The 15,567-nt window shown below is 48.1% G+C and overlaps 1 protein-coding gene; it reads left to right on the top strand.

Annotated features, from left to right (window-relative positions):
- Positions 1–1,777: 1,777 nt before the first annotated feature.
- On the top strand, positions 1,778–2,509 carry CHC_T00001850001 (hypothetical protein). XM_005712766.1 is given in 2 exon segments: positions 1,778–1,984; positions 1,985–2,509. 1 exon segment carries the CDS (start codon positions 1,778–1,780, stop codon positions 1,982–1,984), a length of 207 nt encoding a protein of 68 aa, XP_005712823.1. The 3' UTR covers positions 1,985–2,509.
- Positions 2,510–15,567: the final 13,058 nt, after the last annotated feature.

Genomic DNA, 15,567 nt, shown 5'->3' on the forward strand with positions numbered 1-15,567 from the left:
GGGGGCCTGCCCCGCCTGCACGTCGCTTCCCCGCCGTTCGCCGCCGAGCAAGCGCAGCGTTATACCCCAGCTTGATACTCCCCGACCAGAACCGCCTGCCTTCCACCGCCCCCCACTTCCGCTTCCCCCCGCACCCCGCCTGAGTGCTACACGCCCCGCCGTGCGTGCGTGGTGGGCAGCCCGCCGCTGTCAGTCGCACCGACAAGCACCCAGGCTCTGCCCCGCCCTTCTGCGCATGACGCTGCCCCCGCATTGGACAAACCGCCGCACGGTAATACAGTATAGTGCGCCCCGTTAATCTTAGTAATCCCACTCACTTTCGCCGCCGCGTCCTAACCACAGCCGCCATACAGTAATACAAGCACGCGCCTTTTGGCCCCTCGGCCGCGCTCATGGAATACACCGACGCGGTCGGGCAATGACGCACGAAAGCAGGAGCAATTCAAGCGCGCGGCGCCCGGCACGGACCGTTGCGGCCGGGAGGCCATGAGGCCGGCGAGACGCTTCGTTGCCACGCGTGTGGAGCTGCTACCGGGTTGGTCAACCGTTGCCCATGTCTTGTTAAGGGGAGGCGGCGGCTCTTGATCAATCAGACTTAAATTTACTACAGTCCAGTAGGAACACTCACTCTACACTTCAGAATCTGATCTGTATCTTGTCAGAATCGCCAGGCGAGCGACACCGTCGCCCGCCAGAGCACACTCGACGTCTTAATTCCGGCGGTGAGCGTCGCCAGCTTGGCCGCACCCAACTGCAGCCCCCGGACACTATTAAACGCTTATTAAATTGCGACGTTGGTGTTACTGTACACTAGAACAAATGTCTAATGCCCAAAGTGCAGCTATTACTGTACGTAATTGTCGCCACGGTGTCGTATCCAACCGCTGTATCGTACCGACCGCACACTGTAGTGTGTCTAGTGTGAAGGAGATATTTGGCCTCAGGAAAGAAAAACAGTTTTTGATTTTTCCGCTAATATGGTGAAGGGTTTTCCTTTCTTGCCTTTCAATAATATTGAATGCAACAAAAAAGCTCGATAGGACGCTTTAAACCATCATGACGAGCTTGTTGATCTGCTTTCCACCATTTCAGCCAGAAATTCCATTTGATTTATCACTTCTCACAGTCGCCACAGTCTGCCGTTGAACCAGTTCTGTAAATGCTGCTCCCTCGCCTTGAGTTCTATGTACTTTGAATTCCAAACGTAGGAGTCCATGGCTGCACGGTAAGACGCAATTCTATATTACGTCTGTATAAAAATAGAAATTAGAGTGTAGAAGAGCTTGCGAAGATATCACGATTCAAAATTCCTCGTTCTCGTTCAACCATGAGCTACAATCGGACGAATACTTCTCGGCTATTGTGGATCTACTACACTGTCGCGCGCATATCATTACCGAAATAGTGAATTGACGTGTACGTCTTCCGGCGGCTGAGAGGACTCATATTGCCTCGAGGTTCTGATGTGGCCTTGAGGTTCTGATATTGGCCTGACACCAACCTGAGTGGTTGATATCACAGCACAAGGGTATCGTATGGACGACGTGCTTGTCGCTCTGGTTGAGCGAATACAAGTTGGTACCCCCCAAAGTTGAACACTGTACTCTGTTGTTGAACAAAACTAAAAGTGAATTTTATATCCAAGATTTAACATAATGCCAAAAACGATCAGATTTATGGCAATCCTGAAATGTTTAACTCGGCGTAGCTTCGCGCGAAATGCAAACAGGACCCTTTTGTCGCCATATTCGGATTTGGCGATGCTATAAAAACCTACATGACGCCGCGCATTGCAAATAAATGCAAACTCGAGCCACCAGCTCATCTCCAAAACCACACACTGGCAGGAATGGGAAGGTCGCGAACAGTATCAAAGGCAGACCGACGCTTTGAAAAGGCCGTCGCTGCGGTCGACAGGCACGGCGCCAGTCGCAGGAAAGCTGCTACAATAGCTAAGAAAGGCGAGGGAGCGAGATGGTTTTGATACTGCGAAGCGGGCGGAAAGGAGTCGGAAGGAGGCAGAAAAAGCCGAAAAGGACGCAATAGCATACGAACGCACAAACATTGCTCGATTAGAATTCGAGAAGCGTTCGCTGCATGCCCGAGCCCTTGTGTACGGCGTCCCGAACGTTTCTGTTTGTCGCATGCCATTGAGACGGCAGTCGGCGCGGAGACTCATTGCTGCGAAACGGGAATTTGCTGCACGGAACGCAGCACAAGACAGTTAACGAAATGGAGTTGACGGATCAGCGCGTGCAGTGTCAGGAAAGACATTCTTGAGTAAAAAATTTTGCATTTTGTTTGCACTGGCCAACCATTTGGCTGTTCAATTCTCAGGTGCAATTTTGCATAAATGGGGGTTTCAAACAGGTATATCTTTTCAAATATGACAGCCATGTTGAATCTTCTGCACGCCTATTGGCTCAAGTAGTGTGTACTGGGTAGGATTGTGGTTGAAATGAGACTACAATGGAGACCAGAAGTAAAGCAGAAGATGTTTTCTCATTTATTTTTTTATTCCGTTCAACTTTGGGGGGTACCAACTTGTAGTACAGTATATAATACGGTATTGCATGGATCTCACTGTAATGCCTCTCTTTTCAAAACTGCGCAGTGGTGCGGATGAGAGCGCCACCGTCCCGCCTCTCATCCCGGCGACGAAATCTTCATGCACAAGTTTTATCCAATGTAGTGCCCAGCTGTGCTTGGTCAATCTGCACGCACCCCTCTCGATTTCAACGTTTGATCCCGATCCAAATTCCAACCTGCACTACTGCACGCGTGTATAGTATGCCGCCCTGGGGCAATGAGGTTTGTAGAATGTGTACTATAACTGTAACAACGTGCTTTCTCGCACGTTATTACAGTGCGGCTTTATATAAGCTGAGCAAGAAGCCACGCCACACACTAGTCAAAAGATCTTAAAATATCTTGGTGGATCAAGAAAAGAGATAGGTAATCCTTTCCACTTCTACGACGAAGATAGATTTGATCCAGTCTACATGCGATTTGTTCCCGCGGATAAATCTGTGGACAGCAGAATATTAAGATCTACTGTGGAGATATTAAAGTGTAGAGAATGGCGAGTGCAGTTAGAGAACACATGTGGGCGCACAGCCTGCACTTCCACGAAATTGGGGGAGATCAGGACGGTCAGTGATTTCACCAAACGTATCTGTAGCACGTTCCTCGAGGAGCAATTGCTTCCAATAAACTTGATAGTTTGAACGTAGATGTTGATACTTTCTTTGTTGTTGTTCTGTGTGTTGGTGAAGAGAAGAGAAGAGCTAGTCTCCTTCAGTACAGACACCTCTCCCTACAGTAAATACGCCACGAAAAAGATTCAAACTTAGTTCGTTGTTTTTATTTGGCTAGCGCCTCCGCACGAAGACCGTTTTATACTGCATTGCACAGATGCGGTCTCAGACTGTTCCAGTTTATGTGACGTACAGTAGTCGGCCTCAATTCTGCGGAATTGAGGCAATCAGTACTGTAGCATATCCCTAGTAGGCCAAATGCGCACTTAAGTGAGCATTTGACAGTTTTCAAGAAAGGCGTAAAGTTGCCAAATGCGCACTTAAGTGAGCATTTGGGGCTTATAATTGCCCCTTTCGTCAGCTCATTGCAGCCCCAATGGTGCAGAGAACATCTTTATGACACACAGACCTACATTCCAGCAAAAGAGCCGAGCATTTTGCATGTTCATTCATTCTCATTGGACAAATGGTTGCCGCGCTACATTCGAGTCAATCACGAACGCCGACCACCCCCACGCCCATCGCCTTCGCCTTACTCCACCACGAAACCCTTCTCTAAAGCCTACAATCTACCTGTTTCTTGCTCCTTTCATCTCTCACACCCTTTCGCGCCTCGTGATACTGCTCAAACCTCTCTGGACCACGTCTCATTCTTTAATCTGCGTGTGCCTTGACGCGCCTTTCTCTACATCCGTCCACTATTTCTGCGTGTTCATCGCCCGCTTGCAGTCGCGAATCGCTTGGCCCTCCTGCAGTCCACGCCTCATTAAGTGTCACAACACGGCGTGCTGTACCTTCAAATCCTTCAAATCCCTGTCTCTTATCAAGAAGCACAAACGACAGGGAAAGCGGCTTATATCTTTTAACGCGCCGGGGATGAAGTTACGTCTGCACGTTCACCCACATAAACAAAGGCAGCTACCAGGGACACCACAGTATTGCTGCTTTTGTAGCAGCGGTGCATCTGGGGCAAATCGACATAAAACAACCTTTATGTGCACTGCCTTTGATGCACATCTTTGTACCAGAGTACACAATGGGCAGCGTAAGAGCTGCTGGAGAATCTGGCATGAATCAAAGAAGCTGAAGCCGAGGGATGGAGGAGGCAGTTCTTTATAAGCGTAGCAAGGACTACAGTGGTGTAGACGGGCACAATTAGGGAATAGTAAGAGGATGGTACGTGCGAAGAGTGGAGGCAGCGCTGAGGCTATGCAGAACCTGCACAATCAGTACAACAAAATAAATTCAAATGCTCACTAAAGTGCGTATTTGACAAATTTGGACGTAGATGTTGGCTGCAGAATGACTGTTTGTCGAAGCCGTTCATAGCGACAGAAAATTGTATTCCTTCATGGAAACTTGGCATAGTGGTAGTGCCACATGTCTTCTATCGTCTCCAGAAGTTTCAAGCTCTTAAGCCTCACAACGCTTGAACTACGTGTGTTCAAATGATTTGCGCACTCAAGTGCGCATTGCAAACGTGTACTAGGGATATTATGTACGGGTCATGGACTACAGGCCCGAATATACAGAAAGTTATTTCTTATTCGCGTCACTACAGTAGACTGCTAACCTGTTACGTGGTTCTTTCCAAGAACCAGAGTAGAAGAGTTGAGGTGTAGAACTGTACTGTCAACAGAGTTGAAGTAGGGAACCTTGTTGCAAAAGACCTTTCTAGTAGGCATGGTCCATTTGCACAGACAGTGATTATGTGTTCTCCGTTGTGCCCTTACTGTACCTGTGGCGCGCGAAGCACCTCCACAATTATTAATCAATTACTGAGAACAAGGATCATTACATTAAAGATTGACGAACATATAATATTGTCGGCAATCTGTTGACAGCGGTGTAAATTCTGAAAATGGATACTTACTGCTGAGACTGTCAATGACCACGGCTTGGACAGCATACAATAATGCGCTTGATTGAATTCTCTTCCCGCCCATTTTCAAAACTCAAGGCACAGAACCCGCCCAATCCGTTTCACCATAAAACCCATATGCCGTACAGTAGAATGCTCGTGTTCACACAGTCCCGAGATCCCACACCACACCATGAGCCATATTGCACACACCTCACCAGGCGATGCTCTCCGTGTCCTTGCAGAGTTGGCTGCAGAACGCAGTAATGAACTCGACCAGTATGACGAGGACCCCGCTGACATTGGCAGTGACGAAGAAACGGACTCGGACTGTCCCATTCTGGATTCTTTTGTGGCTGATGGAGGGGAGATCGCGGTTTTGCAGATGACAAATTTCACACTTGCAGAATATCGGGGACTGTATGACCGTCTACGTCCATTTCTCGTCCAGAACTACAACGTCGGTCGCGGCAAAAGGTCAAAGTACAACGCTAAAGATGTCCTCTTTATGGCACTTACCGTGTGCAAGACCGGCACGATGTGAGACTTCGCCGCGAAAATGTTTAACCTGAAAAGCACGTCATTTGAACGACTAGTCACAAATTTCATCCGGATGGTTACACCCTTTGCCTACGCTACATATGTAGAGCGGGCTGCGGAGAAGTTCAAAATGGCATGTGTATTCTCAGATCAATCGCAATTCCGAGTATATGGCATGGCGAGGTACGCAACGGACGTAACCTTTCATCAGAGCAACCGTCCGCGCAGAAATCATGAGGAGGCAAAGGGACATTTTAGTGGGAAGCACAAGATGTACGGATACAAGACCGAAGTGATTGTGTTACCGAATGGCCTAGCAATTGGGTCTAGTAGACATTCCATGGGATCCGTTGCAGACGTTGACATATTTTATGATAACATCGGATGGCGCAGAGAGGAACTCCAAAAATCTTCGGAAGAGCGTAATGTCACTGACGTTGGTCCGTTGATAGAGCGTTTCCCGAGATATTGGGCAGTTCTGATGAATAAGGGCTAGCAGGGAGCTGCCTGAGACGTGCGGGCAATCATTCCTGTCAAGAAGCCGAAGGGGCGGGATTTGACACGAGCAGAGATAAACGCTAACAAACAAATTTCTTCGGATCGCATTATTGTCGAAAACTTCTTCGGTCGACATTGTACGCTTTGGGTATTGATGGCTAACAAGTGGAGGTGGGCTGAGTCGAACTACAATACGTTTTTTCAATTTACTCTGGCCTTAACTAATGCACATGTGGTCCTGCATCCGTTGAGAGATGAAGATGGTAACAAGAGGAGGCAAATTATCAAAAGGCGCTTGCACATTATGGAAAGTACGGCTGTGAAACGTCGCCGTGTACAAGAGCGCTACAGGGTTCGTCGTCGTGCGCACATTGAGCAAAGGTTGCCATGCAGGTCTTTGTTGCAGGAGGCAGGTGCTATGACTGACAAGGAAGCGGAGTAAATGCGCGTCAGTTGCATATCACAGAAACTAAAACGATCACTGTAGTCGAGACCGACCTCGGCAGTTAGTGATGATTTATGAGGTTATGCCGTAAATGCCACGCCATTTCAATCAAATTGGTCTGAAAGCATCATTTTGTAGATAGTGTGTATTCCACTGAACCCATCATCTATGATGCGGTGGACTGTGACTGCTCTCAAGACCTAATGAAGGCAACTGGGCAAGCGTAGCTATCGGGGAGCGATGGTACAATAGATGCAATACATTCGTTACCGTTCTCAAGGGCTTGGTTTGGGACACTTTGTGCGCTCTCTGAAATACAGATTTTCAAAAGTTTATTCCATGATTTTTGCCAACTTCATGGCAAGTTCAGAAGCAATTTTTGTCTGAAGGGCTTAATTTCGGACACCCCCGTAGCTAGACACTTCACTTTATCTCGGAAGAGAAAGTCGCACAAGTGCCTGACGCAGCCCCATCGCGGGAGGCAGATTCCTTCAGTGGAGCTTTGCGCGGGTTGTGTGCGTGTACTGTGCTGCACCACTGACTTATGGGTAAATATTCCGAAATCGACGCAAAGGGATCCTCGACCATGAATATCGATGACTTGGTACGAGAAGGCATGCCATTCTCTTTGTCGGTGCTTTGGGGACCTCTCATCTCACCCTTTGGTAGGCTTTGACTTCCTTTTCTGCCTTTACGTAAGGGGTCCGTTTTTTTGCTCAACGAATTCCAACAATCGTTCAACTGTCAAATGTTTTGCATCCTTGCCAGCCACCACTGCCCAATTTGGAAAACTAGACAGCGTTTGAGATCTCTATGCACCGTTGTGGTCCTGTAGAATTTATTCGTGCAGTATTTTGTAGTAATGAGGAGATAAATTTCCTCAAGGGCGTTGGACGGGACGATGTTTTCTCACAGACCTTTTTCACGCGATCAAACAACCTCCTATCTGCAGTTCTTCTCTTCAATTTTTGTACTTCTTGCAAACCAAATTTGTCCGTGCGGGGGGAGTGGCCATGGATGGTGTCGGATACCACTTCACGGCCTTTCCCTCTCCTCATTATGTCAGTTTTGAATCTGTAGTTCGTGGGCAAGAGTCCAGCCGTGTAAAATGAGGTCTGTATAACTGGTTTTGAGATGGCTTTGTATCCGGAGACCGCCAGTTTTAGCTTGAATGCCACATTACCATACCCAATATGACAATTTGCGATCAATCCGTCACGCACAAGTCGAACCTGTTGCTGAAACGCCGTTTATCGCTTGGTCGCAGGGTTGTAAAAAGTGGCTGGTATTGGCAGGAAGACGGACGATTTCCAAGTTGATGTTTGCACTGTATGGAAGCCATTCCATAACATTTTTAGATGCATGACCATCTAGCACAAGAACAACCGCTTTATTGGGATTTATATGCTCCCGAAGGAAGCTGTTCACGTGCTAGACTGCAGCTTTTATGATATCTCCATCAATAGACCCGTTTTTGTGACACATATTTGTGTTGATGGAGGGCCCCAATCTGGCTGTGAGAGCCATTGCAACGTGTGGGGCATATGTTGAAAATCATTTTCCTGAAACCCTTCTAACCACCTTGACATTACTTTTTTCCAGACGCAATTAAAACAGGGGGCAAGAAGTCCCGAACCAGAGGCAGCTATACCGGCTTTGACGTGCTTGCCGTGATCATTGACGGCAAGACGCCTTCCGCCGTGGTGTGAAGATGCTAACGTGAAGGTTCAGATCCGTTTTCCGAAGTCTGCAAGGACGCTGGTCTCATCCCAGTTCCAAAGTTGATTTTGGTCCTGAAATATGCCTGGGTGCTTTTTGCCAATCTAGACAAGTACTTCCTTCAACTTGGCTACGTGGGAGGTGTTCTCTGCTCCGCGACGTGCTAGAGTAATGTTTTCAGAATTTGGATACGTCAAGGATCTGTTTGGAGCACGAAATGAACGAATTGCAGCTGGAGATGGTAAACTATCGCAAAAACCGCGGCGTCCGTCGTTTGATATTTTTGCTGGTAAGCTCTGCATAGTACGCATATCGATTGCAAAGCCTTTAAGGGAGGCTTCTACAGCTCTGTTGCAGATGCGTTCTTCCTCTGCGTCTTGCAACACTTTTTGGCGCCCTGCGAAGTGATGAAGGGTATCTCGCAGATTTTTCAGTATCTCCTGCCGACCCCCTTCGTAGGCACATTTTATGCGCTGTACGGTTGAGAGGCTGACACTGGATATGCTGGACGTATCAAGAATGCTGCGACGGGCTTTGAGGAGCTCAAGGGCTGCCTCTCGCCTTTTTCATCTTTCCTTCTCTGCGTCTGACGTTTTAATGCTGCGGCTTGAGGCCGCATTCAATGCGGTCTCAAGCCGCAGCATTCAAAAGTGTTCTTGCTCAAGGCCCCCCTCAATTTGAGGGGGGGCATTGAGCAAGAACACTTGCGGTTGTTCATGTGTTCGGAAGGCCGGGAAAAGGGATGTGACAGAATGATACCTTTTGGCGCAATCAGAACTCGTTCTCAGTTCATATGAAAGAAAACACGAAAGTACTTTTTGAAAAGTGGTGTCCCAAATTAAGCCCTGTCCCAAATAAAGTCCTTTAGATCGGTACTTTAACCGTGTGCACTCTTATTCGTATTTTCCAATACATTCTTCCTCAAAATGTATTTTTATTAATAAAATATCGAACATCCATCGATTCCCTTCAAATAAAGCACTAAACGAATCGTCAGAGACGCGTTTATTGACATATGTCATTACAAAGGATGGGTACGACAAGACGGGATGGGGGCAATGGCAAAACCCCTGTTTTCAAGCTCATTTTCAAATGAGTGCATAATTCGGATTATGCAATTCAGAAATTATATCATATTTTAGTCGCCGTGGCCCATACATAATCTACTCAGGCACCCGAATTCATGGCGCGCATTGCTCGCTGCCGAGCAGCATGGCGACGTGAAGCACGGGTCTCATGAAGTCGAGTACGGTGAATCAATCGCTCAGCACGAACTGCAAGCACGTGGCGCAGCTCTGCACAAGTGTAGCACACTTCGCCCTCTGAATATGCACTGGATCTCTTCAACTGACGACGCTCAACTCTCTTTTTTAGCGCTTCTAGAACTGCAGCTGCAGTGAGATGCGCTCCTGTAGTTGTGTCAATGCGAATTGTCTCTGATTCCTCAAGGTCGGATTGTCGAAGCAAACTGCGCCCATTGGCCGTGAATGACTTGAGTAGTTCTTCCAGCGATTGTGCAGGCCTCTCTAAATTTCTGTTTCTGCTACTACCACCAAAGAAACGCAAGTTTCTCAAGCTTTCGATTGATGTTCCCTTCGACTCTTGATCCCAAATCCTACATTTCTCAAAACCGCTTATAACATTTGCGGTTGTGACCGCATCAGGCAAAGCATACTTTAAATTTTCGGCCACTTCAAAATCGTCAAGCAAATGCTTGAGAGGCGCCCGATTATTCACCTCTCCTGGAATATACGATTTAAAAGGACCGTACACGGAAACATCGGAAGGCTGCAAGACATGGGAAGTGTGCGCTGGAATTGCGATAACGACAACTCCGTTGTCTATAAAAAAATAAAGTACATTAAACTGGATACTGCAGCTGCACCCATCATAAAGCAACATCAACTTTTTCTCTCCGTTTCGTAAATATGCTGTTTCTTACACAAAACCTTTAGGCTAGTCAAAAAAGTCTGTGAATCGACCCCGGTGTTTTCTCGCTGGTAGACGTAGCGATTAGGCAAGTAGTTGTGTACTGTCTCAAAACACCTTTGGCCTTCCTGTAATGCGGTTGTTTTCCGGGAAAGACCACTACGGGTTTGAAGCTGGCACCACTTGCATTAACCCCACACATCAAATTTGATGTGTGAGGAACCATGGAGCGCGATACTTAAGTATCGCGCTCCATGGTTCCTCGTTGTGCGAATCGTCGTGCTTACCAGTGTCCCCTCGCTTGTGTTCCCAACTCCTCAAGGAAGGCTCCTGCCCGCCATTTTCCCGAAAGAAATTCCCGATTCATCCACATTAAAGATACGGTTGGGATTGTGAATGTGAAAGCAGTCCATGGCAGCTTGTACGCGAGCAATGTGGTCGGGCAACATTTTGGTGGGAAACCGCTTCGATTCTGAGTGCGTCAATGGCCCGAACAGGCCGAAGTGCAATCTGGGAGTTGCGAGATAGAAAGCCCTGAACCCATCTGTTCGATGGCTGTATCGCGTCAGCAGACTTTCGATACGAATTCATGGCATGTCCTGCTAGCTGACGAAGTCCAAATTTTGTCAGCGGGGTATTCATACCGGAAAAGTAAACGCCCGCTTCCGAGATTTATTGTTCTTCTTGCTCGTTCAAATACAGCGGTATTCCTGGCGAGCAAATGCTAAATTTGATGTCCAATGGTGAGGTTGGTTGACTGTCCAGCGGTGACTGAAGCCGTTTTGCATATGCCCTCCTGGCATTTGTCGCCGGAATTTCATGCTTTTTTGCAGCGACAGAGAGGGGAAATCCATCGAATATATTCTCAAACAGAGCTTCCTGAAGATGGTGGATGCGTTTCATGGTATAAATGGGATTGGAGCGAGATTGATATCCCGTTTACTAGAAGGAAGAGCGATTTGTGTCTCAAAACATTTTGGGCAGGGTTCATGTCGCCGGATGACAACAATAGGAGGCTGGACTTGAGAATCGCGCTTTTTGGTGTGACCCTATGCTTCTGTTCGGGTTTGGGGGGGGCTTTTGTTACTTTGGTTCCCGCGAACTCTAGAAGAGGAGGTACTATCACCCGTTTATGTAATGAAAATTGTAAAAACCGATTTATGTCCAGAAACCGAATAAGGGTACATACGGTTACCCCTTGAGCGGTCTGAGAAATTATGTCTGTCTTTCCTCCAACCTCTGCTCGCTTGGCTATGCTTTTATAGATTTTGGGGCCACGAAAATTTACTAAACATGCAGGTTCGTCTCTGTAAACCTGTAATAGGCTCTAGACCTTTTAGATCATCCAATAGAATTTGGTGACGACATCAAACTCTAATAAAATAACACCGCACCAATAAGATCACTTCTACATGCTACTGTACGGCACACGTGCTGTGCTGTGCAGAGATGCACAGAACATTCTGGATGTTACCAGCGTACATCCCAGGTGCATGTGAGTACATGTATAGTACATGTTTGTTGCACTGGGTCTTGACGCTACACGTGTATGTTACAGTACACGCGTACTTAGCTACGACCAATCGGCGCGCGCGCGCCCTCACCCTGCGTGGACACCTCTTCCACATATACACCGTACGCTGTCGTCAGATTATCAACTTCCGCGCGCGCTGGTCGTTATACTAGACGTCTGACAATCTGCGAACATCACTGAGCTGTGTAATGGAAGGGTTTCCGAATATCAAACGGGTGTCCAAAAGATGAATATTTAAAATGTATTCCTTTTACTGGGCCAACACCTCTTGTAACAACATCTCTAGCACCCTCAGCTTTTCTCATAGTTAAACGTGCGGATAAAAGTAAGAACGATTCTTTTCATCGTTTTTCTCGACGCCAACGACATCTACAGGCGCCAAAACGGGATTCGATTTCACTTTGACTTCATAATTACCGCATTCTATAACACTCACGAAGCTCAATAGTTACTAACAAGGTTCCTTCTTGTCAGAAGCCAACAGCGATGGTGTCGCAATTGTCTTTCAGGGACACACGAGACCGCCGTTTCCTTGCTGCAAAGCAAATTCTGGAACGCGGTGCAACATACCGCGAGGCAGCTGCAACTCATGCCGTGCCAGTTGCTACTTTACACGATCTTGTCACACGTAACAAAACTGTAACAAGAAAGCCAGGCTGTCTGGCCTCTCGTAGCCCAGTTGAGGAGTAATGTGTTGTTTCTGTGCTGTGTCTGTATGCTGAGCGAGGTGTACCGATGCGACGTGCACAACTGAAGCAAGCCATCGAGGTGGTTATTACCCTAAGGACACCCCCGCAAATATCGACAGGTCAATTTAGAAATGGATCCCCTGGGGCCAAACACCCTCATGCTTTCCAAGCTCGACATGCAGACGAAATACACTTTGTTAAACTTTTGTGCTTGCAATGGAGAAACGTTGGCGAAGCACTTTGGAATTTTTGGAGAAAATTGCTTCAAACACTGCATTGACCCCGACAGAATATGGAACTGTGATTAATGTGGTATCACACCTGGGTCGACATGGCACAGAGTACAGCGCTTACTTTTGAGCAGGCTTTGATGCTTGAACGAGAAAAGCTAGGTAAGGATGACGCCAAAAGGAAGATAGTAGAGTGGAAAGCAGCTGTTGTTTATGAGCATTGTGCAGGGCGAATCCACCGAACGAGACAGGAAGCGGCACAGTTGCGAGATGGGGCGTTAGGTCGAAGAGCTTCCCTTTCCGGCTTGGCAGTTGTTGCATTTCGGCAGCAATTGCGGCCATTGTGGAAGAAGACGCTTATTAGAGAGTTTACGCAATAACAAATTTTCATGACTTCAGAAAGAAATATGCAAGTCGTGGACACATGGAAGGTTTCGGCAGAATTCTTCTCACGTACAGGACCAAACTTGCAGGAAGCGAACTTGGTGGTGAAGTTGCTTCAACAAGTAAAGAGCGCCCAAATCCTACACTTGACAGGATATTGTTCATCGACGTAGTGTGGCATATTCCCCTCCCGGAATTAGGTATTAGATTGGTAATTGTAGAGCCCGAGCTTTACTGTACCTCAGCCAGCGCGCACACGTGTACCCTACGTGTACAGGGACGCGCGCACCCACGTGTACGACACGTGTGCTGTCAGCCCCGACGGCTGACAGCGCTACAGTGCAGGCCGACCTGCACTACTGTAGTGTTATGATAAGTTACTCTGTGTATTAAATATGAGCGGACCGCTGGCGGTGGAGGGGGACAAGCACGGACTTGTCAAGCATCCTCCACCTTGGTCCGCCCGCTTACTCTCAGGTACTTCCGTTAGTTACCTAGGAGTAGCACCGCACGCGCGTTTAGGACGCGCACAGTACGCCCACGAGGCGGCTCCGCCTCCGCCCGTCGGTACTGGATCGTCACCAAGTACCGCGCCGGGGCGTCGAGGCGTCGAACCGCTGGCGCATGCGCGCGTCCCCCCCGACTCCGCTCTACCACCGCTACCTCAATCCCGTGCTTGGTATCGTGGGTGGGCCGTGCGTCTACCTTCCCGCCGATCGGGGTCTTTCCGAACTGTCAGCACTCACCCCCTCGTCGTTGGGGGTGATTTTACTACACGTAGCACACTGTCCTTTCAACCGCTATATTCCGTGCGTCCTTTCCTCTGTTTCACCTGCGTTCTCTATCCCTTTATCATGGCAGAGATAACATAAAATGGTCTCAATACCGGCACCGCAGCCGGTGAAACCAATCTATGCGAAGTAATTCCCCGGTCGCTCACAGGGGATCTCATACAGGAACCTGTTAGTCAAGATATTGGCAAACCTGTACCTAACTTAAAAGATCCGTTTCAACCCCAACCTCCGGGCGGGCGACGGTCGAAAATTTCACACGCAGTCGACTTGATAATTGTGCAGGAGGTCGTCGCGGCGAGGGCGCAATCGCGTTTTGGGGACAAAAACGGGGGCTATTTGAAATAGCGGCATCCAAGGCAAATGCCTCCTGTACAATGACCACCGAGGTTACATGGAAGGCCATTCAATACCTTTATATGAGGCTGCAGTCGAGATTCGACAGAAAGGAGAGAGTGGAGGCAGCGATGTCAGGGGTAGGTGGTGAGTATGGTGAAATGTAAGAGCTTCTGAACACAATGAAAGAAGCGATACAATATCTAAATGGGGTTCTACGAGAGAAAAGGAGCAGGTGCGAGATCGTGATGGAGAAAAACAGGGATTAGGTGCCTTGATGCGTAACAAAATCTCTGAATCGAAAGATAATAAGTAGGGAGATGAGTAGATCTTCTTCAGAACGTAGGCATGAAGGATCGGTGGCTGATGACGCCGAAAGTACGATAGAAACTTTCGAAGATGTTGTGGTACCGCCGATCTTCCTGTATAAATCAAGGTACAGACTCGGGTTCGTCGACCCAATTCTCTCCTGGGATACCAGTCCCATCGAGGGACAACGCAGTGTAACTGCAACAGCGTAAACCAGAGGTGCTGGGGTAGAGGGTGGAGGGTAGAGATAGCAAAAGAATTAGAATAGAGATAGACGTAAGGATAGCAAACCAACAGGGAGAATTAAGGGGTTAGGAAACGCAAACGAAGACAGTGACATGGGCCCACGGTAGGGCGGAAGCAACCTATTAGGGGACACTTGCGTGCGGAAACGTACCGGAGGCTAATCTTGATAGCTCCCAGGGTCCCAAGGTGCGGGGTAATGCTTGATTTACGAAGGGGGAGGTGGTGCCATCCCGGCGGGTAGAGTACGGTACTCTAGGGCCACCGGCGGTAACCGCCGGTGGCCCTGGCTTACAGAACATATACAGTACAACTAGTGTAAGAAAGGCTTACAGTCACTATCCTAAGATTGGATCAGTAATAGCGTTGGATCCAAAATTAGATCAACGGCAGCTCACCCGTACAGTACGACACCCTCAACCATGCTATGTCCATTGTACCGCAGATGTTACCTCGGGTCTTGGTAAGAGGGCAAGGCGCATATCACCTGACGAGTTGGACAACGACATGGAGGAGTTCACAGGGCGTCTACGGCGTGCTGACGAATCTCGAAGCTCGGTTGAGGAGCAGGGCCTTGCTCTTTAGAGAGAGCGTTTTGAGTTTGAAAAAAGGAAAATGTCCTATGTAGTTGACATAATACATACTGTATTCAAACCAAGATACTTGTCATAATCTGTAGTATTTCTACAAGTGGGCTCCGTGCGCGCTTCGCGCGCCGAGCCAAGGAGGCGTGGAGGAACACTATTTGGGAAGGGTGGCAATGAAAATATGTAAAGACAATGGCGTTTACTTTTTTTGGTAA

This window comes from Chondrus crispus, genomic scaffold, assembly GCF_000350225.1.
Source record: "Chondrus crispus Stackhouse genomic scaffold, scaffold_116, whole genome shotgun sequence".
In the NCBI taxonomy this organism is placed as follows: domain Eukaryota; phylum Rhodophyta; class Florideophyceae; order Gigartinales; family Gigartinaceae; genus Chondrus; species Chondrus crispus.

Coding starts and splice junctions, on each gene's coding strand:
- CHC_T00001850001 (XM_005712766.1), top strand. CDS start 1,778: ATGACGCCGCGCATTGCAAATAAATGCAAACTCGAGCCACCAGCTCAT.